The sequence below is a fragment of the Bos indicus genome, chromosome 17 (assembly GCF_029378745.1).
Source record: "Bos indicus isolate NIAB-ARS_2022 breed Sahiwal x Tharparkar chromosome 17, NIAB-ARS_B.indTharparkar_mat_pri_1.0, whole genome shotgun sequence".
NCBI classification, from domain to species: domain Eukaryota; kingdom Metazoa; phylum Chordata; class Mammalia; order Artiodactyla; family Bovidae; genus Bos; species Bos indicus.
Window position 1 is genome coordinate 71778424 of NC_091776.1, and position 26213 is coordinate 71804636.

At 54.7% G+C, this 26213-nt stretch overlaps 1 protein-coding gene across 1 annotated transcript in view; it reads right to left on the reverse strand.

Annotated features, from left to right (window-relative positions):
* Positions 1 to 450: 450 nt before the first annotated feature.
* LOC109570972 (sodium/glucose cotransporter 1-like) overlaps positions 451 to 26213 on the reverse strand; it is a 50697-nt gene continuing 24934 nt past the window's right edge. Inside the window, exons 9-15 of the mRNA XM_070769968.1 lie at positions 21056 to 21191; positions 18430 to 18537; positions 17161 to 17311; positions 9847 to 10015; positions 7353 to 7568; positions 6040 to 6139; positions 451 to 4044 (exon numbers count right to left, since the gene is read on the reverse strand). Coding sequence (XP_070626069.1) covers positions 3770 to 4044; positions 6040 to 6139; positions 7353 to 7568; positions 9847 to 10015; positions 17161 to 17311; positions 18430 to 18537; positions 21056 to 21191 — 1155 coding nt within the window. The 3' untranslated portion in view covers positions 451 to 3769. The remainder of the gene's footprint in view (positions 4045 to 6039; positions 6140 to 7352; positions 7569 to 9846; positions 10016 to 17160; positions 17312 to 18429; positions 18538 to 21055; positions 21192 to 26213) is intronic.

A 26213-nucleotide genomic window follows, 5' to 3' on the forward strand; every position in this document is an offset into this window, starting at 1 on the left:
GCTGAGCCAGGGCCTTGCTCTCCAGGACTCACACCAGCTTTTTTTCCCTCGTTCCATCCGCAAACAGCAGCCCCACTTCCTGCGGGAAAGAACCTCCCACAGAACCAGCACCCCCAGGGAGTGAGTGCCTTCCCCAAGTCCTTCCGGGAACTAGGGCCTTCGCTTACCCAGAAGGGACATAGGGACACCTGCCTCCCTGGGGCCCCCAGGGATGAGCCCCAAGCAGGCCCCCTTGTTCCGGGAGAGGCCGGCTGCGAGGCCCAGGGGGGCTTTCAGGTTAAGTCTCGTTCTCAGGAAAGGTCCTGTAAGAGGGGCGCTTTGCTCTGAGGGCTCCGTCGGCCTGCCCCGTCGCCCCTCCGCCACGGCGCGCTGGCTCCAGCTCGCACCTCCTGGCCACCGAGACCCGTGCACGGGGCCCCTGCCTCCCTGTGGCGGCCGTCCTGGCCCTCCGCCCGGGGCCCTGGTTGCGCCCTGCTGGTCTCCTCTGTAGAAAGACCCCCCTTTCCTAACCTGGCCGATCTGTCCCGCTCTCCTGCACGGTCTCGCCCACCTGGCGGGCTTCCTCTACCAGCTTCCCTTCTCAGCTAGGGCAGCCGGCTGTCTTCTCTCCCTGCAGTCTGAATCGCTAGCGCCAGCTTCTCTCCCGGGTCCCGGCCCCCTGCAAGGAACTTAATACCGACCCTTAAATGTCTCCATGCAAGAATTAATACCAACACTTCACCAACTGCTTTAAAACAAAGACAAGAGGCAGGGACACTTCCCAACTCGTTCCATGAGGCTAACATCACTCCCATCCCCAGACCAGGCACAGACCTCACGAGGAAAGAAAACTACAGACCAGTGTCCTCTACGCATATAGACACAAGAACTCAACCAAATATTAGCAAACCAAATCCAGCCGCGTGAGAAAAGCCTTATATACCACGACCAACGGGCATTTCTCCCCATGATGCAAGGTGGGTTCAACGCGTGACGACGAACCAATGGAACAGCGTGCAAAGAGAATAAAGAACAGAAATCACACGGTCACCTTCACAGGTGCAGGAGAAAGCATTTGACAATCCAACACCCATTTCATAAAAAAAAAAAAAACCTTAAAACTAAAACAAAAAACTCTCAGCAAAAACATCCCTGGTGCTCCAGGGGTCAAGAACCTGCCTGCCAGTGCAGGGGACGCGGGTCCCAGCCCTAGACTGGGGAGATCCTCCATGCCACAGAGCAACTAAAAAGCCCGTGTGCCAGAGATACTGAGCCCACCTGTCGCAAGTCCTGAAGCCCGCGTGTCCGAGAGCCTGAGCTCTGCATGGGGGAAGCCACCCCAGTGAGAAGCCCATGCAGAACGACTAGAGCGTGGCCCCACTCACTGCAGCTAGAGAGAGCCCAAGCATGGCAGTGAGGGCCCGGCACAGCCAAAACACATAAACAAAGCTTGAAAAACTCAGCAACACAGGGATAGGGTGGAATTTCCTCAACATGATAACATCTGCTAACATCATACTTGACCGTGAGACGCTCGATGCTTTTCCTCCAAGATGGGGAGCAAGACAAGGATGTCCGCTGTCACTACCTCAAACTTGACGCTGTACCAGAGGTTCTAGCCAGGGCAGTTTAGGCAACAGAATGAAACAAAAGGCATCCAGGTTGAAAGAAGTTGTCTGTACTTGCAGGTTACATGATTTTATATGTGAAAAAATTCCAAGGAATACACTTAAAAATATAAGAATAAACAAATTTCACTAAGTTACAGGTTCCAAGATCAAGATACAAGTTTTGTTTTTCTGTACCTGAGCAATGACCCATCTGAAAATGCAATTAAAATAAAGGGTAGGGGACTAACAGAAACCGTCGTGTATAAAATAAATAAGCTACAAGGACATACTGTACAACCCAGGAAATGAAACCAACCCTTTGATAATAACTATAAATGGAGTGCGACCTTCAGAAATTATGAATCACTAGGTCACGCACCTGTAACTCACATAATATTGTACATTGACTATATCTCAACTTTTAAAAAAGCCTCATTTACTGTAGCATCAAAAAGAATAAAACACTCAGGAATCAACTTAGATGTGTAAGACTTGAGTGCTGAAGACAAAACACTGTTGAAAGAAGCGAAAGGGGCCCTAAATGAATGGGGGCCATCCCACCTTCACGGATCAGAAAGACCGAACATGGTCAAGGTAGCACAGAGCGTCTTCACACGACTCGGAGCCCGTGTGCCCGCACGGAGCCCGCCTCATCCGCGCCTGCTCCCGTCCTGCGGGCCTGGCGCGGGGGCTGGGGCGCCCTTCGCCCATGTGCTCAGGCTGGAGAGCCGTTGCCGGGCCCTCCTTCCAGAAGCCCAGCGACCCAAGCCCTGTCACTTCTGCTTGCTGGCTTCTCTTGGTGCTGATCGGCTCCCTCGTCTTTCCTGCCACTGACTTGCCTGGATCCCTCTAACAGCCTCCCGGTGGGTGTTCTCACCTCCTTTTCACCTCCCCGGCAGCACTCAGCAAACCGGGTCCTATTCCTTCATGGCTGAAGCTTCCAGTGACTCAGGGTCCCAAAGCATGTGAGGCCGGCAGGTCGGGCCCCTTCCCACCTTCGCCCTCGGCGCCCCCAGCTCTGCGCCCGGGCCTGCTCACACCCTGTCACTCTGTCGCCCCGCTGGCTCGCTGACCTCCTGCTGTAGTCAAGGGAGGCCTCCTCCCTGGGGTGCCCCTGCCGCTGTGCGTGTGTGCAGAGGCCCCTCTACTGGGTTTCCTGACTGAGCTCAGTCTCCTCTTCTGTGGAGTGTGGCTGATCCTGGTCCTTCCACCTGGGCTGGGTCCACCTGGGCTGGGTCCACGGCTTGAAGGTGGTGATGACCCCGGCAGGGAACAGCGGGCCCACCCTCCGCACTGGCCATCCCCACTGGTGCTTCGCTCTGCTTCCCGAGACCATGAGCCCTGCCCGTGACAGTTCCCAGCAGTGCTGGCGCACAGTAGGCACTCAGACATGTCCACTGAAGGACTGAACGGGGAAAGACGGGCTGGTTCTGACCACACCTTCAGAGGGTGGTTTTTGCAATGCTGGTGGGCCTCCCCCAAACCCCTTTGACGTATCTGAGACTTTTTCTAAAGATTCATTTATTCTGGTCTGAGAAGAAGAAAGAGGACGGGGTGGCTGAGGGCGCCCCTGCAAGGACACAGCCCAGGAGTGGCCTCTACCTGACTGCCAAGGGGATCCAGCCCAGGGCTCGCCTCCCAGGAGCAGGCAGACTGAGAGGGACCAGGCGGAGCTCGGCAAGGAGGGATGTTTCCTCTCCATCTGTCCCCAAGGGGCGCAGCCAGACAGAAGCGAGCTGCAGGGACGCCTGGTCCTCAGGCAGGGACCAGCTCAGCCCACCGCCGTCCAGGCAGGTGCCAACGCCTCTGTCCATGCAAGCCCTGCCTGTGTGACCTTCGGCAGTGGGCTCAGCCCCTGTGGGTGGGCATCTCTGCCAGCAGCGTACCTTTCCAGAGGAGGAGAGGGCACTGCCAGTGGAGGTGGGCACAGGAAGGAAACGGTGGCAGCAAACACAGGCAAGGCTCCCAAGGGTCTCAAGAGGCGAAACGCCAGAGCCAGCGTGGAAGCCAGCGCCTGTGTGCAGCCATCTGAGGGCGTGGCTCAGGAGCAGAGGAGGCGTGCTCGCCTGCGGGCCCTGCCCTCGCCGCGGGCCTTGCCGCCCTGGGGCTCAGGGCGCATGCTGGGCGGTGTGAGCCCGGCCCCTCATCCGGGGCGCCCCGGGCCCCCTCCCGCGCGGCCGCTAGTGGAAGTAGATGTGGCAGAGCACCGTGAGCAGCACCAGGAGCAGCCCGCAGAGCCCGAGCGCCTTGCTCCAGAGGAGCCGCTCCTCCGGCGCCTCCCTCTCCTCTGTCCCTCCCGACGTGGCACCGTGCGCCGTCCCTTCAGCCATGTCATTCTGCTTCGTCTCAGGCACGCCCACCTCTTCCGGGGCCAGCTTGGGGCTGGGCAGCAACTCCAGGCCACAGAACACGTCCCAGGCCTTCCAGAGACAGCCCCTGTCCTCTACGAACGTGTCTGGAACCGAGGGGATGGGCACAGTCAGGAGGCCGCACACAGGAGGGGTCTTCCCAGGGTCTGGCGTCTCGTGGGGAGCCCTGAAGGGAGCCCAGTGGACCGGCTCCCCGTGCGGACAGTAAGCCTCAGCCCTGGCTGTGGAGTGCCTCCCACCAGCCTCAGGGGCACAGAGAGTGGAGCTGGGGGATCACGCTCGCCTATCATCAGCAGAGACTTCAGCCAGCCCAGAGCCCAGCTGGCACAGGGCAGGCCTCCCCTGCGGGCCTACACCGAGCCCAGCTCTGCAGGTCCAGGGCAAGAGGCTGCTCCTCGGAGGACAGAAGAGCCCCGCTGCCCTGCTCTCTCTGCTTAGCAGCCCTGGGAGTGTCTTCTCCAGGCAGTACCAGCCTCAAGGCCTGACCCAAGGACCTTCCGGGTCCTTGGAAGGGGAATGGTTTTCTCCAGGAGCAGGGGGAGGCCCAGGAACTATAGGCAAATTTCCATCCGGATCTCTGGGCCAAATCAGTGAAACGCCTCCCTCTGGGGCTTAGCCGTCCTTCTGGTGTCTGGCAGTGCGGCCACGCAGGCCAGCACCACGGCCAGCTCCGAGCGCACACAGCCGGAACGGTGCCCTCCCTGACGACGACAAGCAGTGTGTCCAGCAGTGCGTGCGGCGACCTGCTCTGCGTCTCACTCCCTTGGGCAGCGGCCGCGCCAGCTGTGCCCCGAGGCTGAGGCAGCACTGGGATCGTGGAGCTCGCCCGCCGGTGTTCCAGGGGCCTGTGTCACGGGGGAGGGGCCGCCGCCGGGGACCCCAGAGACGAGGGCCTGCGTGGCGGTGAGAGGCCTGGCCTCTCAGATGCTGTTGTCAGCCGCCAGGCCCAGAGGGCTGACCCCCCATGCGGCCACAACCCAAGGGCTGCCTGAAGGGAGGCGGGACAGGCCAGTGGCCGCGAGCATGTGCTCTGCAGTCAGCCTGCCCGTGCCCGACCTCCCAGCCCCGCCACTGCTGGGTGGTGTGCGGAGCCGGGGCAGACACTTCTGGGTGGGACCGCAGTCTCCCCATCTGTGAACCAGGACGACAATGGCCCGTCACACCCAGCGGCTGGCACATCCCACATGCACGGCAGGTGTGCACCAGCGTCCTCGTAGTTGTCCACCCACGACTGAGGACAGGACTGCGAGGGGCCCCAGGGACACACCCTGCACATGTGGCCCTGACGAGCAGTTCCCCCGTCCCCCAGGGAGAGCACTCCCGAGAGCCTGGCACCCTCCAGAGACCCGGGGCCGCCTGGCTGTAGGTGTCAGGAGAGGGTCCCTGGCAGGAGTGGAGGTGGGGCCCCAGGACGATGTCCCCCAGACATGCCTACCACAGCGTCCCCTCGGCCCCCCCGCCCCGGTCCCTGGCTGCAGACTCAGCGCTAATCCCGTTAGGCTTTATCTGCTTGCGTCAGTGCTTCAGGAGATGCAGGTGCCCTCCCCGCGGCCCCACACGCTTCTCTGACCCCCCTGCTGAGCGCTTTCCCCTGGGCCTCCTGGAGACCCGGACCCAAGCCTCTCCTGGACACTCTCCCTGCTGGGACTGAAACTCAGGTGTCCGCAGCGGTGTCCCTGGCGCCCTCGCGGGGGCAGCTGCCCACCACTCCTTGCGGATAACGCCCGCCTGCGCCCAGGAGCCTCTGGCTTGAACCGCTGTGAGAGGTGCCGTGACCCACTGTCCCTCCCCCCACCCCATCCTGGGGCACACGGTGTAATCCGTGCATCCCTCCCGCCCCACCGCAGACACTTCTAGGTTGCCAGACGCTTCTGTTTCTCCGCCCCTCGCTTTGTGCCAGACCCTCCCCCGCTCCCCCTGCACCTGCTGACGCCTCCCACCTCCATATTCCTGGGCCAGAACCCCAGAGAGGGGTCTCAGAGGCATCACGGGGCCTCCGCCTCGAGGCGCTTCTGGGCGTGGAGACCGCGGGCTTGTGGGCGGGAGCAGGCCCCTCCAGTCGCTGGCTTCCGGCCTCTCACCTGGCTGTGCCTGGGGCTCGGGGCTCTTCACCTCTGTGTCCTCGTCCAGGTCCACCCTCTCCTCCTGGCTGTTCCGCAAACTCCAACAGAGGCGGTGGAGCTGAGGGGAGACAAGGGGCCTGTTGCCACCAGGGCCCTATCGTCGGGGTTTATGGTGTCACAGCTGGGCACCAGGGTCTCCAGGGACTGAAAAGAGGTGTGGTCATTGGTTCCAACAAGGGAGGACGGAAGGGGTGGGGTGGGGAAAGCGTGGTGCTCGGGAACCCCGGGTTTCAGTTCTGGCCTCGCAAAGGGCGAGCTCAGTGTCCTGGGCTGGACACTGGCGGCACGAGGCACATGCTCAGCGCACCTTCCGGCGACCGAGGTCCAGGAAGCTGTGCCCTCCAGGCTGGGAGAAGCGGCCCCGCACCCCTGGTCTGCTGCTCCTGGGTCACCCACAGGGTGGACCCAGGGGCTGATTTCCTGCTGGAAGAACCTCCTGGCTGTCAGAGACAAGCGCTCACACGCAGCCCAGGGGAGGCTTGGCCTGCCTCATCTTGGGTACTCGGTGTCCTGGCCCCGGCAGGGCTCTCCCACTCACACTCTGCAGGTGTCTGCAGGCGCAGAAAGCGGCCGGAGCAGAGGCATGTTCCCGGCCCAGCTTCCGTCCAGACCCCAGGGCGTGGGCCTCACAGGCCCCTCCCTCCAAGCGCCGCCTCCCTTCTCTTCCCCGGACCCTCCCTGCTGGCCTCCAGCTCAGCCAAGCCTGGGGGTCCTGCTGGGCCCACTGGCCACGCCCGTGCAGGTGACACAGCGGCGTCTGCTCAGGCCCAGCAGGCCACTGGCTGGCTCTGGAGTCACGGACAAGTGACCGCCCTCCTCGGAGCCCAGGCATTTTATACTCCAACTAGAGTGGCAGACGCCTCTTCCTGGGCAGGGCAAGCGGCCGGACAGGAGAAGGGGCGTGCGGGCCGCTGGCCACAGCTCTGCGGGCATTCCTGTCGCCCCACCCCCACCCGCACCCCCACTGGCCAACCGGGCGGCCAGGACGACCCTGCTTCTATGAACTCACACCAGAGTGAGCGACCTCAGCGCTTCACAGAAAATTTGTATTTTGAAAGTCAAACGTCTCACTCTGGGTGAATGCTTCATTGGAGGATCGCCTTTTAGTTCAGCTCTGTGCTTAAGGCAAGGAGGTTACTTGCCTGTTTCTGACCCGTATGTCACCCCGACCCCCAGCCCTCCCGCTTCTCTTCAGCCGCTTTTCTCCCAAGCTGCTCCCAGGACGCAGGGCCCGCAGGTCAGCCCCGGAGCACGCCCACGGCAGCACTCACGTGTTTGTCTGGAATCGGCACGGTGAACATGGAGATGCCCAGGACGGTGATGAGGCTGATGGTGAAGAGGATCATGGCGAAGTAGAGGTAGTGCACGCCGCAGATGATCCGGGGGCACTTCCTGTTCATGGAGCAGCTCCAGGGCCCGTAGGCAAACTCGGAAAGCATGCGACAGGAGCCGATCACAAGGCCGCTGGCCAGCCCCCAGAAGGCGCCCTGCAGAGGAGGAGCCCAAGTCACCGGGAGCAGGGTGGCCTGAGCCGAGTCGTCTGGGTCTAAGCTGAGCCTGGCACAGCAAGGGCTTCACGCGCCCCGCAGAGCTGTCTCGGCAGCGGGAGACGACACCGCCCGGATGAACAAAGACCGAGAGGCGCGCACACTCTACCAAGTCCGTCGGAGAACTCAGGGGACACTGGAGACACGTCTAAGTCAGATGATGAAGACGCATCCCAAACAGTGTCCGAGAAGACCTGTCTCGCCTGCTGCGGTGGGGGCACCTCCATCTCCCCAGCTACTCAGGCACAGACCCCAGGAGACGTCCCTGGCCCCTTCCCCCCCAACCCTGCCCTGCCCTCGATCCACCAGTGAGTCATGCTGTCACTCCCACGGAGACCACCTCCGTCACGATCGTCCGCTGTCTCTCACACGGGGACTCCCTTCCTGGTCTCTCCTCGCCCGCAGTCCGAGGAGCCCGCGTGAGCTCTTCGAAGCATGGGTCAGGGAGTGCCCTGTCTCTGCGGAAGCCCTTGTGGCTTCTCCTGGCCGCCCTGAGAAGCAAGGCTCAGCTGCTCCGCTGACCTCACCTGGCTCCGCCCTCCTGTCGGTCCCCTCCAGCCACCAGGCATGCCCTTTCCCTGTCTGCCAGGCCTCTGCATGTGCCCTCTTCCTGCTTTGGTCTCTCCCAAGATCTCGGTGGTTCTGGCTCGCCCTTCGGGATGCAGGTTCTAGGCCACTTTCTTAGGAGAAATCTCCTCCCACGACCTTGGCTGATGTCCTTGTGCCCCACGCCCTGCCCCCAGCATCTGCCCTGCTCACCTCCATGCTTCTTTACTTTCCCCTCCCCTTCTTTACTTTTAAGCAGCACTACCCCACTCTCAGAAATCTTATCTGTTCACTGGGTATCGTCTGTCTCCTCCACAGAGACACCGTACTCCTCAGCCTAAGGACTTGGACGGGCTTGGAGCCAGTCTCAGGGACGGCTGGATGTCGGAGGAGGCAGAGGATGCAGTGTGTGCGAGAAGAGTCCTGGAGAAGAACTGAAACCAAAGGCCAGGAGAGTGGTCCACAGGCCCCACTTATTGAAGGAGACGTGCAGGAAAGGGAAGACCGAGGGACAGATGAGGGTGAGAGAGAGGGCCTGGAGAAGTTCTCCAGGCCAAGCAAGGGACCCACAACATGCTGTAACCTTGGACCAGGGTAGCCGGAGAGCCACTGACAAGCTCCCCAGTTTCCCTTGGTGGCAGCCCCAACACCCCGAGAGTGACTCAGAGGTGGGAGGCAGACCGTTCTGACCGCCTGCTCCTCTTGCCCACGCCCCTCCCAAGCAAGCACAGGGAGGAGCATTTTCAGAACCCAGACGCCCCGTCACCCCATTCTTGGTGCTAAACTGAGTCCTGGTGAGCTGAGCCGTGGCTTGGTGGTAAAGAATCCACGCCAATGCACGAGACTCAGGTCTCATGTAGGTTTAATCCTTGGGTTGGGAAGATCTCCTGGAGAAGGAGACGGCAACCTACTGCAGTATTTTTGTCTGGAAAATCCCATGGACAGAGGAGCCTGGTGGGCTACAGTCCACGGGGGTCACAAAGAATCAGACACAACTGAGTGACTGAGCGTGCACCCACAAGCTGAGCAGAGCAGAAAGCTCTAGCCAACTGGCCTGGAGGACTGAACACCTGGCCTGAGCCTGCAGGAGGCAGCAGCCAGATGGAGGTGGACAAAGAGTCTCACGGCAAAGCAAAGACTCCGTGGGGAAGGACAGGGGCCACAGAGGGCAGGGGACAGGCAGTCAGCACTGCACGTGACCAGCAGCACCCAGGCCCGGGGGCTGCATGCGGAGCGGCCAGGGCTGGTGGGCAGGCAGGAGCCAGGTCTCAGAGGCGTTGAGCTCAGAATGCGTGCAAGGCAGGAGAAACAAGTCAGGATGTGACTCAACTAACCAGTGAAAACGTTCTGGCAAACCGTGCTTCCAGTCTTACGGGTGAGATGATCGACCCGTTAGTCGGGACCTTTCTCTAGTTCTACATGTGGTGAGAGATGGTCTTCGTGAAGGGAAGGTGGTAGGAGCCTGGGCTGAACATCCCCCTGAGCGTCTGACATCTCTGAGCAGGAAAGCATCCTCCTGCAGAGGCCAACAGCAGAGGGCCCTCCTGCGGCTAGACAAGCGTGCAGGAGGGCCCCACGCGCTCTGCCCCGTGCAAGGCAGGGCCGGAGGCGGGCGGCCTTGGGAGGGCGGAGCCTGCTCCCGCCCGCCCACCCCGCAGTGTGAGCCACCTACCTGCTCAGTGACCCTCTTGCAGAAGACGGCCAGCAGGAACGTGGCGGCCACGGGCGGCGTCAGGTAGCTGAGCAGCGTGTGCATGTACTCAAACAGCTGCTCCCTGTGAGCCACCTGCAGGGCGGGCACCCAGGCGACCGAGACGGCGAGCAGGACTATAACAAAGAGCCTGCAAGTTCAACCGAAGGTCAGTGACACTGAGGGGTTTGTGCTTGTCTGTTTAACCTGCCAATAGAACACCTGCAAACCATAAACTATGAGCTAGTTCTAATCACTCCTTAGGGTACATTTGGATGCCCGTTCCTTAAGTGTGGCAGAGGAGACAGCATACCCCTAAACACTAACGGGGCCCGAGGGTTCTTAAAACCCCTTCAACTTCTGGACTGGATGGTGCGTAGATTTTCATCACATTTGGAGGGTGTGTCTTGAGGTGGTCATGCTTACAATATACAATACATGGGAAACGTTACTTCCTTGAGGGATAACGCACTTGTACACACTTCAGATGGAGCAGTGATGTGCCTGACTTTACAGACTGCTGTCAGCTCCCTTACGCCCTCGGCTGCTCATGCGGGAAACTGCCCAACAGTCCACAACGAGCAACCAAGCAACTGGTGAGAGACAGAAAAGGCTGAGTAAAGATTCCATTGCCTGCAGAGGGAACCGCCTAGGGCTTTCCACTGAAAGCAGAGAGTGTGTCCGGGACTAAGAATTCGCTACACGACTAGAGAAAACTGACGCAGAGTCACACTGCTGCTGCTGCTGCTAAGTCACGTCAGTCGTGTCTGACTCTGTGTGACCCATAGACGGCAGCCCACCAGGCTCCCCGTCCCTGGGATTCTCCAGGCAAGAACACTGGAGTGAGTTGCCATTTCCTTCTCCAATGCGTGAAAGTGAAAAGTGAAAGGGAAGTTGCTCAGTCGTGTCCAACTCCTAGCGACCCCATGGACTGCAGCCTACCAGGCTCCTCCGTCCATGGGATTTTCCAGGCAAGAGTACTGGAGTGGGGTGCCATTGCCTTCTCCGCAGAGTCACACTGACCAAGCATGAATGCCAGGCCCCCTGTGTCAGCCTAGAGGGGTGGGGTGGGGACGGAGACGGGAGGGAGGTTCACAAGAAGGGGAGACGTGTATACCTATGCCTGATTCATGCTGAGGTTTGACAGAAAACAACAAGATTCCATAGAGCAATTATCCTTCAATAAAAATTAAATTAATTTGAAAAAAAAAAAGAGGCCTCCTTAAGTTCAAGGGAATCGGCTAGGAATTTACCTGCATACTTGAACAAAAGCCAATATTCTTCAGAGGAACATGAACCAGAATTTCTACTATTATCTACAATGTTAAGTATATAATAAAACTTTTCTATGAATGGGGAGAAGAAAGAAAATGTAAACTACAGTCAAGGAAAACAGACGTCAAAAGAAATCAACCCCAAGATGGTTCAGGTATTAAAATGACCAAAGGCTTCAAAGCAACTACTACAGTTATCTTAAAGAATTTGGACGAAATGATAGTTATGAGTGAATAGATGGGAAATCAAGGCAGAAAATGGAATACTAGAGAAAATTTTAAAACCAACAAAACAGACACTCCAGAACTAGAATTCCAGTTGAAAATATGAAATGAAAAATTCACAGGTTGGCCTTAACAGTAAATTGGAAATGGCAGAAGAAAGGGCCAATATCCTCAAGGGAGACTGATGAAAATCGAAACTGAAGAACACAGAGAAAAAAATTTTTAAAATAAACAGTGCCTCCATGAGCTGTGGACAATATCAAAAGGCTAATATGTGTGTAAGCAGAAGAGGGACGCAGCAGACAGACATGCAGAGAGATAATGGTCAACAATTCCCCCGATCTGGTGAAAAACATTAATTTGCAGATTAAGAATTTCAGCAAAACCCAACCAGCACATCCATAACAAAACTGCTGAAAACCAAAAATGAAGAGAAAATTGTAAAAATCCAGGAAAGAAGACGCATTACATACACAGAGCAGTACTATGAATTATAGATGACTTCTGGTCAGAAAGAAGAGGAACTTGGACAACTTTAACAGCAGCAATAACAGAATTACAAATGCACAAGGACCTGATAAACATTGTTCCAAAGAAGATACTCAGATGGCCAACGGGCACATGAAAAGGCGCTCAGCACCACTCATCAGGGAGAGGCAAGAACTACAGCGAGGTGCCGTCTCATACCCGCTAGAAGGGCTGCCGTCAGAAAGACAGAAAGACGAGAGATGACACGAGCCGGTGGGGAGGGGAGAAAGGGGCGCGGGGACGCTGGTGCGAGCGTAAGCTGGTGCAGCCGCTACGGAAAACAGGACGGAGGCGCCTCAAGAAACCGAAAAGGGAACTGCAGCTCAGGCTAGTTCCAGTAGTCTCCCAGTCCTGTCTGACTCTTTGCGACCCCATGGACTGCAGCACGCCAGGCCTCCCTGTTCATCACCAACTCTCAGAGCTCACTCCCACTCATGTCCATCGAGTCGGTGATGCCATTCAACCATCTCATCCTCTGTCGTCCCCTTCTCCTCCCGCCTTCAATCTTTCCCAGCATCAGGGTGTTTTCCAATGAGTCAGTTCTTTGCATCAGGTGGCCAAAGTACTGGAGTTTCAGCTTCAGCATCAGTCCTTCCAATGAATATTCAGAACTGACTTCCTTTAGGACTGACCAGTTTGATCTCCTTGCTGTCCAAGGGACTCTGAAGAGTCTTCTCCAACACCACAGTTCAAAAGCACCAATTCTTCATCCCTCAGCTTTCTTTATAGTCCAACTCTCACATCCATACATGACCACTGGAAAAACCACAGCCTTGACTAGACGGACATTTGTCAGCAAACTAATGTCTCTTTTTAATATGCTGTCTAGGTTGGTCATAGCTTTTCTTCCAAGGACCAAGTGTCTTTTAATTTCACGGCTGCAGTCACCATCTGCAGTGATTTTCGAGCCCAAGAAAATAAAGTCTCTCACTGTTTCCACTGTCTCTCATCTATTTCCCATGAAGTGGCGGGACCGGATGCCGTGATCTTAGTTTTCTGAATGTTGAGTTTTAAGCCAACTTCTTCACTCTCTTCTTTCACTTTTATGAAGAGGCTCTTCTTCACTTTCTGCCAGAAGGGTGGTGTCAGCTACATATCTGACGTTATTGATATTTCTCCCGGCAATCTTGATTCCAGCTTGTGCTTCCTCCAGCCCAGTGTTTCTCATGATGTACTCTGCATATAAGTTAAAAAAGCAGGGTGACAATATACAGCCTTGACGAACTCCTTTTCCTGTTTGGAACCAGTCTGTTCCATGTCCAGTTCGAACTGTTGCTTCCTGACCTGCATACAGGTTTCTCAAGACGCAGGTCAGGTTTTCTGGTATTCCCATCTCTTTCAGAATTTCCCACAGTTTATTGTGATCCACACAGTCAAAGGCTTTGGTGTAGCCAATAAAGCAGAAGTGGATATTTTTCTGGAACTCTCTTGCTTTTTTGATGATCCAGCAGATGTTGGCCATTTGATCTCTGGTTCCTCTACCTTTTCTAAATCCCACTTGAACATCTGGAAGTTCATGGTTCAGGTACTGTTGAAGCCTGACTTGGAGAATTTTGAGCATTACTTTGCTAGCGTGTGAGATGAGTGCAAACGTGTGGTAGTTTGAACATTCTTTGGCATTGCCCTTCTTTGGGATTGGAATGAAAACTTAACTTTTCCAGTCATGTAGCCATTGCTGAGTTTTCCAAAATTTGCTGGCACATTGACTGCAGCACTTTAACAGCTTCATCTTTTAGGATTTGAAATAGCTCAACTCGAATTTCATCACCTCCACTAGCTTTGTTCATAGTGATGCTTCCCAAGGCCCACTTGACTTCACATTCCAGGATGTCTGGCTCTGGGTGAGTGATCAGACAATTGTAGTTATCTGGGTCATTAAGATCTTTTTTGTATAGTTCCTCTGAGTATTCTTGCTACCTCTTCTTAATATCTTCTGCTTCTGTTAAGTCCGTACCATTTCTGTCCTTTATTGTGCCCATCTTTGCATGAAGTACCACATGACCTGGTGATTCCACTTCTGGGTATATATCGAAAGGAAACACGGATCGCTACCTTGAAGAGATCGCTGTACACTTTACCTGTTTTTAATAGCCAGGACATAGGAAAGCCTAAATGTTTGTCAACAGGTGAATGAATAAAGAATACGTGGTACATGTACACAGCCTATTTTTTTCTTTTCTGTTTCCCCCCACACCTCAAGGCATGTGAGATCTGTTCCCTGACCAGGGATTCAACGTGAGCCCCTGCATTGGCACCAGAGTCTTAACCACTGGGCCACCAGGGAAAGCGCTCGATCGTTTTCTGTTCGACCTTAGCTTTCGCTTAATTTTTATTCTTCTGACTTCTTTTGGGCTAATCAAATATTTTATTGGCTAGTTCATATTTTACTGACTTGTTACACATCCTTGAACTGTCCTTATATCGCTCAGTCTAGAGGCCACACATGCACCCTTGACACGCCTCAGTCTGGTACCAGAGAGCCTGAGGCTGTTTACACTCCGTGCAGCCCCTTCTCGCTCCCTCTGGGATTCCTGGTGTGTCCTGCCCCCGTGTTGCTGCCCCACGGACGTCTTTGCTTACTGCTGTCAGCACCCGCTCTCTTCCATGTCCCATAAACTCACCCTTTATGGTACTCTCCATCCTTCTCTGAAGGTCAGTCTTCCATCCGGGTTATTTTTCCTGCAGCCTAAGACTCCCCTTTCAGTTCAGTTCAGTTCAGTCGCTCAGTCGTGTCCGACTCTTTGCGACCCCATGAATCGCAGCACGCCAGGCCTCCCTGTGCATCACCAACTCCCAGAGTTCACTCAGACTCAAGTCCATCGAGTCAGTGATGCCATCCAGCCATCTCATCCTCTGGCGTCCCCTTCTCCTCCTGCCACCAATCCCTCCAGCATCAGAGTCTTTTCCTTTGGTATTTCTTATCATGAAATTCCAATGGAATACATTCTCTCAACTTGCATTTATCAGAAAACATGTTTGTTTCACTTTCACTCTGGAGGCTATTCTGATGGGTACTGAACTTCAGGTGGGCAGTGTGTTCCTAGCACTTGAGGATGTCATCCCACTGTCTCCCAGCCTCTACAGTTTCTGCTGAAAACTCCACTATGCGTCTCTGTCGCCCTTTTGGAGGCGATGCGATTCACTTCCTTCTGGCTGCTCTACAGGTCTCCTGTCTCCATCTTCAGCAGCTCCACCACCACACGGTCTGGGTACGGTCTCCTTTGGATCTATCCTGCCGGAGATCTGTGGGATTTCTTGCATCTCTGGATAGTTGTCCAGACATTTGGAACATTCTTGGTTGTCATCTTTTCGAAATGGCTTCTGCGGTCACACATATATAATCCCAGAGACATAACGTATCACAGCCATCTGTGTCCCCCGTGCGCCTTTTTTCTTCATGCTTTATTTTGGATATTGCTGACTGACCCATTTTCAAGCCACTTACTGTGTCTTCTGCTTCAGCCAATCCCTTGTTAACCCATCGAGCTGTCTTCTTTTCTAACTCATTCGTTTGGCTGCGTCATTGTTCGCTGCAGCGCACAGGGTCTCTGTGTAACGTAGGATCCTTCATAGCGCGTGGGCTTAGTTACCCTGAGGTATGTGGGGTCCCTGACCAGGGATCAAGCCTGCCTCCCCTGCTTTGCGAGGGGGATTCTTAACCACTGGACGAGCAGGGAAGTCTCCACCACTGAGTTCTTAATTTCAGATACTTGTTTTTCAATTCTAGACCTCCTCATTTTTACAAATTCTAATTCTTTGGGAAAGTTCCCAATTCTTTGCATCTATTTTCTTGTACATATTAACCCTGGTTATTTCAAAGTCTTTGTCTGCTAGCTTCACCTGTAGGCCTACATTCACACGTATGATCCGCTGCATTTCACACATGTGGTAGTATAAATACAGCGGTGAGCAGGGACATTCTCTCCTCTTTTCTTTCTAGCTCCATCAGACATGACTTGATTTTTAGGGTGATACAGATATATTTTACTGGGTTGAAAGGTACCTACTTTATGAAATACTTTTTCATCATCTGGATATATATGATTTTCCTCTTTTGATCCATTAATACGCTGAGGTGTGTTACCACACTTTCTAATATTGAACCACTCTTGCACTTCTGGAAAATAACCACAGCTGGCAATGAAATGTCATTCTGTTCTTTTTAGTATTTTGTTGGATTTGTGTCCACTATTTTATTAACCATTTTTGCATTGGTATTTAACAGTGAGATGAGGCTTTAGTTTTAATTTCTTCTGTGCTGTACTTGTTAGGTTTTGGCATCAATATTTTGAGCTTTATAAAATGAGTATGTCTTCTCTTTCTCCCCATGTCCTATAACAATTTACATAAAACTTGTATCTGTTTCTTAAAGTTTCTCACAAAAGTGCTTTTTAAAGAGTGAAATGCTAATCAAAATGTCACAGCAACCTCAATTTGCAGGGGTCACACAGGTAAGACAGTGAGCAAGAGGCGCGGAGCGCAGAGAGCATTTGAGGTTCAACGCAGGCCAAGTTCAGCGTGTGGGGCTCGAGGTGGGTCACCCTACGGAGATGACAAGGCCTGTGTCTGCACGTTCGTACCCCTGTGTTATGCCCAGCATTTGTGGCCTCCTGGTGGATGGTGTAGCCCTGAGACGGGTGAGTTCTGCTTACCACGTGGTCAGGCAGACCAGCTCCCTTTTCTGAGCCACTACCCCCATTTGTACAGTAAGAACAAGAACTAAAATTTACCTTTAAAGGCTGTCCTGAGGACTTAGAGAGACCCTGGAATAATGAAACACGCTCGTTCATAAGGACTACTTTGGGGGTACGTTAATAAACTATGCTCATTATCACTGTCTCACCACTTAATTTTCTCCCAAGTATAAACACTTCCCTTTGTGATTATAAAAGCAATACATCTTCACTGCAAAACTGCAACAAAAACAAACAGCACCATACCACGCGTAAAAGCGCTAGCTCTGCACACAGTTCAGCTCAGTCGCTCAGTCGTGTCCGACTCCTTGCGACCCCATGAGCCCCAGCACGCCAGGCCTCCCCGTCCATCACCAACTCCCGGAGTTTACTGAAGCTCATGTCCATTGAGTCGGTGATGCCATCCAACCATCTCATCCTCTGTCGTCGCCTTCTCCTCCCACCTTCGATCTTTCCCAGCATCAGGCTCTTTTCTACTGAGTCAGTTCTGAGAGCCTAAATGTATAACGTAATGAGTTATCGGGGGCATCATTTCACTGACAGCAGAAACCCGTGAGATTAGAGGAGTACTTCACCTTCCTGTTATCATGAGCTCCTTTTTAGTGGCCGTCGGCCGCATCTGGGGGTAGATGTCCATGGTGAAGACGGCGCTGGCACTACTGTATACGGCGGTCAGGGAGGACATGAGGGAGGCCCAGAGGGCGGACACCACCAAGCCGCGGACGCCTGCGGGAGAAGGACACCGCCTGGGCCTCCAGCTCCCCGGCCGCCCCAGGAGGTGCCCGAAGCCTGCCGAGGAGCATTCCCACACGCTGAATCTCGCGCAGGGTGGCAGTCCAGCCAAGATGGGTCCATGCATGAAGCCTGCCCTTGCTCGGTGACAAGCCTCGCAGTCTCCGGCTGGGTCCTTATAACCAGAGTAGTCACTCTGGACATCAGCCTGACGGCCCCCCTGCAGCCCTGTAGAAAGGAAACCACCGCTGTCCCCCTTTAACACATGAGACCCAGAGGGCCAGGCCATTAAGCAAGTGACGCGGCTCCTGGGCCTCACCGTTCCCACCTGCAAGGTGGGTTTAAAAGCGCTTCCCACACAGGGCTGTTTTTACGGTGAAGACAGCGCCCAACACCAGGCAAGCACCCAGCAGACGCTAGCTGTAAACACGACGAGCTCAGCTTCTGGCCTGAAAGGCTGCTCAGCAGCAGGGACTTCTGTGAGTGAGTCCCTCCTGCAGTCAGGAGAGCCTGGCGGGTAACAGAGCCCGTGCAATAGTGCCCCCCACCCCGATTCACCAGGGACGTGGGCCAGGCCACGCAGCCCTCCCATTGCCCCACGGCCCAGGCCGCAGCACCTGCGCACAGACAGAGGCTCAGCTGGAGAAGCCAGGTAACCTCCTTCCTGAGCTGTGGGGCGGCTGGCGCTTCCTTCAGTGGGAGCTGTCTACATCGTATTTCAGGGGAATCAATGTCTCCATGTTGTTGGCCTGCTGGTACACAAAGCTAACGTGGAATTTTAAGAAGCCTGTACTCTTGGCTTGGCTCCTCTGGAGGTGGGGAAGCAGGTGAGAGGAAAGCCACCCCTCTGTCGTCCCACTGGCCCGAGCTCCCTGCCAGCGGGATGCCGCCTTGCTCCCCTGTGTCTCCAGGAACCATCTGTGGTGGCAGCGTGGGGAGGGTACAGGCTCGGTGGGTGCAGATGCCCGTGAGACCCGAGAGTCCAAGTGAGGAAGCAAGAGGAGGCCCCGAGGCTCCAGCGACGCAGAGGGCCTCTGCCACAGCCTCACCTCCCCTGGGGCCCTTACTTCGGACCGTCCGCTCCCGGCCCCGGGCGCAGCTCCACTGCTTACCGCTAGGCAGAAGCTCCACCACCAGCAGGGGGTAGGCGATGGGGCTGCAGCTGGCCTGCATGCCACAGTACTTCTTACACTCTGAAGGCACAACACACGCCACCTCATCTGCAAAGAGAGACAATCGCACCAGCACAGGGCCCGGCTCACCAGGAGCTCGGGGTGGAGGGATGGTCGCACCAGCACGGGGCCTGGCTCACCAGGGGCTCAGGGTGGAAGTCGGGGGAGGTGGGGCTTCTGCCAGTTCACCGCTTAACCCGCAGCCAGTCCTGAGACCCCAACAAGCCTTCCGGTAACCCAGTCGGGTGTTGGAAAAGCAAACAATAATTCAGCCTCACACTGACTGGAGGGCCACTCGACCTTCTCCCTTCGTCTCGCAGGGGCTGTTATTTCAGAGGGTGTGGGGAGAAATGTGGACAAAGGCAAGTAAATAAGGGAAAGTGATGGGCCATCGAGAGCTTAAATGGGATAAAAAGCTACCACCTGAGAGAAAAGCAGAAACGAGGAATCCTCGTGGACTAGGAAGAGGCAGGTAGGCCTAGGTTCACTCGGAGAGCAAGCAGTTTCACAGGGGAGGTCGGGGGAGCACGGGAAAACCAAGGGGCAGCTTGTCCTCTGCCTGGCCCCACCCCCGGCCAGCAGGCCCCCAGTCCCCCTCAGTGTGGTCCGAGAAGGGCCCCCGGGCCCCTGGCCATTCTGGACACGCCTTCCCCCACAGGGACCAGCCCCTGCCACTCAAGTGGGCTCCCTGAGGCTCGCCTGGCATTTATGCCCAGGCGCAGAAAGGAAGCACTCTTTCCGGGGCTTTCTGGGCTGGAGGCTGGAAGCCTGGCGCCACTGGTGGTCAACTCACAGCAGAGAGAGACTGCGAGAAGGCCAGCTCAAAGGAGGTAAAACGCACATCATTTTCAGTCTAGAGCCCTAATGAACACGGGGACCGCCACAGCAGACCAGACTGACGAACCACCAACGTGGGGGCGTGCAAACCCCGGCTCTGGCCGCCTGAGACCCAGAATCTAGGCCAGAGGCCTTCGCGTTACTGGAAAGCCACCCTCTCCCAGGAAGCGGGTGGAGGCCCAGCTTTCGTGCTGAGCGCCCCTCTGGCTCTATTCAAATCCCAGGCGTGTGGATACCATCGCAGAGTCTGGCTCTTTCTAGGACTGAGAACAAGTGGTCCCAGGCCCTCGCCTCCCAGGCCCCAGTGCAGTCCCCAGGGCACCTGGTGGGTAGGTAGAGGTGGGGGGGGCGGGCTGGGGAGGCTGGCTCTTCCTGCATCCTGCTGCCCTCCACCACCCCCCAAGCCACCTCTAGAGTCCAGGAGTTGCAGGATTCTGCCCAGTCTTCCTCCTCAATAGGTGGGGTGGTCTGTGCTGTGCAGGGGGACTGTGGAGGCAGGGCTGCCAAGCCCAGGGGACTCGGGTCCTAGGGAGCATGGAGGAGGGGACTATTTTTTTTTTATATAGTTTACAAACTTTTTTTTTTTAACGCGGATCATTTTTTAAAGTCTTCACTGAATGTGTTACGATACTACTTCTGTTTATGTTTTGGTTTTCTGGCTGAGAGGCACCGGGGATCTCAGCTCCCTGACCAGGGACCGAACCTATGCTGGAGGGCAGCGTCTTAACCACTGGGCCACAAGGGAAGTCCCATGGGGCCTGTTTTCTACCCTCTGAGGGGGCACCACCTATGAGGCTCCAGAAAGCGCCGCCTGACAGCCAGAGAGCAGGCCTGGGATGCGGGGATGGAGCACGCCTCTCTGCCAGGACTGGAAGGAGTCAGCGCTAAGAGCAGCAAGTCTCCGGGGCAGACTGGCGGCTGGACCACGCTGAGCCACGTCTCCCGCACGTGCCCCTTGGTCTGCCGGGGCTGTCGGACACTGCGGCAGAACACCGCGGCAGAAGACTCGAGGGAGCAGCGCCTCTGCCCAGTGGCCGCGCTGTCGGAGTACGTGCGCCATGAAGGTGTAGCACGCGTTCGTCGCTCGGTCGTGTCTGACTCTATGTGACCCCGCGGACTGCAGCCTGCCAGGCTCCTCTGTCCGTGGGGTTCTCCGGGCAAGAATGCTGGAGTGGGCTGCCGTGCCTTCTCCCCATAAAGGTGTAAGGGATAAACAGACCTCGTGCCCAGAGGCAGTGCAGCCAGTGAAACGGGGCTGGAGTTGGGTAAGGGACATCACAAAATTAGGACGCTTCTTCATGGAAGCGGGGACGTTTGCGTGGTGCTGAATGGAAAGAACGTGGGTTGTTCTGGGGTTCCACACATGCCGCCCCTGGGCTGAGAGGCTGACGCACCTGGCACCCATGAGGGCTCGCACGTGTCGCCCACGGCGGCCTCCCCAAGGCCGGGCCTCAGCCCCACACAGACCCAGCCGCGGCTGCAGGCAGCGTCAGCCTCTCCCCCCTGCCGATGTGCCCCTCTGCCATTTCTCTCTTGCCACCTGCCTCCACAGTCCCTGCCAGACTTCTGCTCAGCCACGCCCCTCATCTAAACCCATCGCCCCCAAGAAAGCACCCTGGGGCTCCCTGACACCAGCAGGCTGCGGGGGACCTGACAGCCCCAGGCCCTCCCGAGGCCGGAGAGCCAGGAAGTCGCTCAGTGTGAGCGAGCGCAGCAGAGTAGGAGTTACCTGTGTACAGGACACGGCTGATCATCCCTGGCATGACGATGCTGAACATGGGCAACAGCTTCAGGAACCCGCACAGGACGCAGCCGCCCTTCACGTGGGACAAGTTCTTCCCGGCCAGGCAGCCCTGGACGAAGATCTGCAGAGGAAACGCGGGGGCACGGGGGGCTTTCTCAGACTGTGTGAGCCTGGGCTGCCTCTGCACAGACAGGACAGGACAGCTGGGACCTGCAGCAGCAGCAGGGGGTGCCCTGGGGCGGGAAGTGGGGTGCCGACCGCTCACCCCACTCGTCCGGCGCCCCTGGGCACGCAGGGCCTCAGGAGACACGTGTGACAGAGCAGCGCGTCCTGCTCAGCGCACAGCTGCCCGAGCGGATGGGGGCAGCCTGCCCTTGGCCTCATTGCTAGAGCTGCACGCCCAGCGCAGTGGTGCGGCGTTTACCAGCTGCCGCCGGCAAGGACGAGACTCCCGCCCAGAGGACACAGAGCGCCTCTGCCCGTGACATCAGTCCCAGCACAGGTGCGTCCCTCGCAACAAATGGGCGTTCAGAGCTAGGGCCAACCTCACTCGTCTCAGCAGAAACCAGCCAGTGTAGACCCTGACATGCGAAGTCTCCTGGGGGCACATCACGGCCTGTGTCACGGCGCTCTAAGAGGCGGTGTGCGCTCAGCCCAAGCAGGAGCGCACGCGGGCAGATGGAGAAGCACGTGAGAAAGAACACGCAGACGTGGTGTGCTGCATCGAGAAGAGGCAGCATTCGGTAGGAGCTGAAATGATGTGCTAAGGCATACTGAAATAATGGGGAGAAACGCCCGGAGTGTGACGCTGACTAAAAAGCACAGAGTGCAGCAGAGCCGCTGACACCGTGACTCTGTGCCTACAGAAAGTCCACGGGGTAAACCGGGGCGGCGACAGCGGCTAATCCTGACGGGTAGGATTTTCCTGTTTTTCTCTAATGCTTTCTTGCTTTTCCAAATGCATTACTTTATGAGTAGGACGAAGAACCCAGAGTGGTCCTGCCTCATGCAACAGGCACTGCTTCTCAGGGGGCCAGGCGGCATCCTGCTGCCCGGCCCCCGGTGCCCTGGGGGCCGCTGCTGGGCTGCTGGGCTACACTTCCCTTGTCAGCTTAGCCCTGCGCACAGAAGAGATGGGCTCTAAGCGAGGGGCGGGAGGAGGGCTGGGGCCGAAGCCGACTCTTATTCTGAGGACAGGACAGCCGTGAGGCATGAAGTCGTTGCATGCAGAAAGCCCTCAGCACTCACGTAGGTGGTCATGTGTCACTAAGTGGGGCGATGGACAAACTCTTGTTTAAAACGGCGGGCACTGTTGTTCAGTCAGTAAGTTGTGTCTAACTTTGCGACCCCATGGACTGCAGCACACCAGGCTTCCCTGTCCTTCACCATCTCCTGGTTTGCTCAGACTCATGTCCACTGAGTCAATGATGCCCTTCAACCATCTCATCCTCTGTCGTCCCCTTCTCCTACTGCCCTCAACCTTTCCCAGCATCAGGGTCTTTTCCAGTGAGTCAGTTCTTCACATCAGGTGGTCAAAGTGGTGGAGCTTCAGTTTCAGTATCAGTCCTTCCAATGAACATTCAGGGTTGATTTCCTCTAGGACTGACTGGTTGGATCTCCTTCCTGTCCAAAGGACTCTCCAGTCTTCTCCAGCACCATAGTTCGAGAGCATCAATTCTGTGGTGCTCTGCCTTCCTTAGTTTTCAACTCTCACATCTATACGTGATTACTGGAAAGACCATACCCTTGACTATACAGATCTTTGCTGGCAAAGTGATGTCTCTGCTTTTTAATATACTATCTAGGTTTGTCATAGCTTTCCTTCCAAGAAGCAGGAGTCTTCTGATTTCTTGGCTACAGTCACCATCCACAGCGGTAGGCAAAGGAAAACAGTTTTCCTTCTGTCCATTTCTTTGCCTCTTTTTTAAATAAAATTTTTTCTTAAATCATTTTCTTTACTTGTTTGGAAGTTAGAGATTCTACTTTAATGCTTTTAATAATTACCTGTAAAATTTTAACATGGATACAACTTCATATCTAAAGAAAACCAGTATTCGCACACTCAACAATTTCAGGCGCACAGACAGATTTAACTCCAACTGTGGTCTCCGAGTTTAGCTCTGTCTGTTTTACTTCCCGTGAGCATAAGTACAATGACTTTCAGGCACTGCTTTAGATCTGTGCGTGTGCTGGCCAGCATCTCTAGCCATCCTTCTGCTCTCCAGGACTCCCTTTTCCCTTATGCACCTCGTTCAGTATCTAGGGACGGTTATGCCTTTACTTTTATTATGTTTAAAATATTGATTTGGCTGTGCTGAGTCTTAGTTGCAGCATGTGGGATCTAGTTCCCAGACTAGGGACTGAACCTGGGCCCCCTGCATTGGGAGAGTGGAGGCTCAGCCACTGGACCACCAGGATAGTCCCAGTACGACTTTATTTTGCCCTCAGATCAGATCAGATCAGTCGCTCAGTCGTGTCTGACTCTCTGCGACCCCATGAATCGCAGCACGCCAGGCCTCCCTGTCCATCACCAACTCCCGGAGTTCACTCAGACTCATGTCCATCGAGTCGGTGATGCCATTCAGCCATCTCATCCTCTGTCGTCCCCTTCTCCTCCTGCCCCCAATCCCTCCCAGCATCAGAGTCTTTTCCAATGAGTCAACTCTTCTCATGAGGTGGCCAAAGTACTGGAGTTTCAGCTTCAGCATCATTCCTTCCAAAGAAATCCCAGGGCTGATCTCCTTCAGGATGGACTGGTTGGATCTCCTTGCAGTCCAAGGGACACTCAAGAGTCTTCTCCAACACCACAGTTTGAAAGCATCAATTCTTCTGCACTCAGCCTTCTTCACAGTTCAACTCTCACATCCATACACGACTACTGGAAAAACCATAGCCTTGACTAGACGAACTTTTGTTGGTAAGGTAACGTCTCTGCTTTTGAATATGCTATCTAGGTTGGTCATAACTTTCTTTACAAGGAGTAAGCATCTTTAATTTCATGGCTGCAGTCACCATCTGTAGTGATTTTGGAGCCCAGAAAAATAAAGTCTGACACTGTTTCCACTGTTTCCCCATCTACTTCCCATGAAGTGGTGGGACCGGATACCATGATCTTTGTTTTCTGAATGTTGAGCTTTAAGCCAACTTTTTCATTCTCCACTTTCACTTTCATCAAGAGACTTTTGAGTTCCTCTTCACTTTCTGTCATAAGGGTGGGGTCATCTGCATATCTGAGGTTATTGATATTTCTCCCGGCAATCTTGATTCCAGTTTGTGTTTATTCCAGTCCAGCGTTTCTCATGATGTACTCTGCATATAAGTTAAATAAACAGGGTGACAATATACAGCCTTGACGAACTCCTTTTCCTATTTGGAACCAGTCTGTTGTTCCATGTCCAGTTCTAACTGTTGCTTCCTGACCTGCATACACATTTCTCAAGAGGCAGATCAGGTGTTCTGGTATTCCCATCTCTTTCAGAATTTTCCACAGTTTATTGTGATCCACACAGTCAAAGGCTTTGGCATAGTCAATAAAGCAGAAATAGATGTTTTTCTGGAACTCTCTTGCTTTTTCCATGATCCAGCGGATGTTGGCAATTTGATCTCTGGTTCCTCTGGCTTTTCTAAAACCAGCTTGAACATCAGGAAGTTCATGGTTCACATATTGCTGAAGCCTGGCTTGGAGAATTTTGAGCATTACTTTACTAGCGTGTGAGATGAGTGCAATTGTGCGGTAGTTTGAGCACTCTCTGGCATTGCCTTTCTTTGGGATTGGAATGAAAACTGACCTCTTCCAGTCCTGTGGCCACTGCTGAGTTTTCCAAATTTGCTGGCATATTGCGTGCAGCACTTTCACAGCATCATCTTTCAGGATTTGGAATAGCTCAACTGGAATTCCATCACCTCCACTAGCTTTGTTCGTAGTGATGCTTTCTAAGGCCCACTTGACTTCACATTCCAGGATGTCTGGCTCTAGGTCAGTGATCACACCATCGTGATTATCTGGGTCGTGAAGATCTTTTTTGTACAGTTCTTCTGTGTATTCTTGCCATTTCTTCTTAATACCTTCTGCTTCTGTTAGGTCCATACCATTTCTGTTCTTTATCGAGCCCATCTTTGCATGAAATGTTCCTTTGGTATCTCTGATTTTCTTGAAGAGATCCCTAGTCTTTCCCATTCTGTTGTTTTCCTCTATTTCTTTGCATTGATGGCTTCTGAGTAATACTTAGCTGGGCACCTAATTGAAAGTGGGCATCTTCCTCAGTCCTTCGAAAGGTTTCCTCCTCTCCCTCAGGTTATGCTGCTAATAAGTCTATTCACCAAGAGGTGACTCTGTGTAGATTTGCACGGGAGTCACTGTGATTCCTGAATCTGAAGAGTCCTGCTGTTACAACGACTGTAAAAATTCTCAGTTATTTTCTCTTCAAATATTGCTTCTCCTCTTTCCTCCTGGAATCTGAAGGAAGTATTTCAATTCTGTCATCCATGTCACAGTCTCTTGTTCACACTTTTTTTGTGCTGTTAGGGCAACTGCTTCAGTTCTCTCTTCCAGGTTGCTAACTCTTTCCTTCAGCTATGTTTAACTGTTATCTTAACAGTTACTGAATTTTACATTTCAACAAGGATATTTTGCATCTCCAGGAGTTTGAGTTTTAAATCTCACTGGTCATTTTTGATGGAATTGTGTGTTCATGTTTTCAGGTCCACTTTCACTTCCTTATATGCGTATTTTGTGTTTGGTATCTAACACCTCGGTTTTGTGAACTATGCGGGTTTCTTGCCGTGGTGGTTAGGTTCCCGCCTGTTTTCTATCTTTTACAGAAGGATTTTTCTCGTCTTCGAGGCAAGGCAGCATAACGAGACACGTGATAAGCAGAAGAGGAGGAATACAAGCAACAAGGCCGCGCCGCATCACAGAGCACGCGGGGCGCGGGCGCCCTTCCGGCTTCCGGGCCCTCCAGTCCGCACAGCTCGGCGCGCCGTCAGTGCGGCTCCGGGCACGGCGGCCCCGCGGCTGACAGGTGCGAAGCAGTCCCCAGTGTCAGCTTCCCCCGCCACCCAAGCCGGTCTCATCCTCCCACCTCAGTGCGATCGATGCGGTCATCAAGGCCTCACGTGGTCCCTCGTGAACCTGGATGAGGAT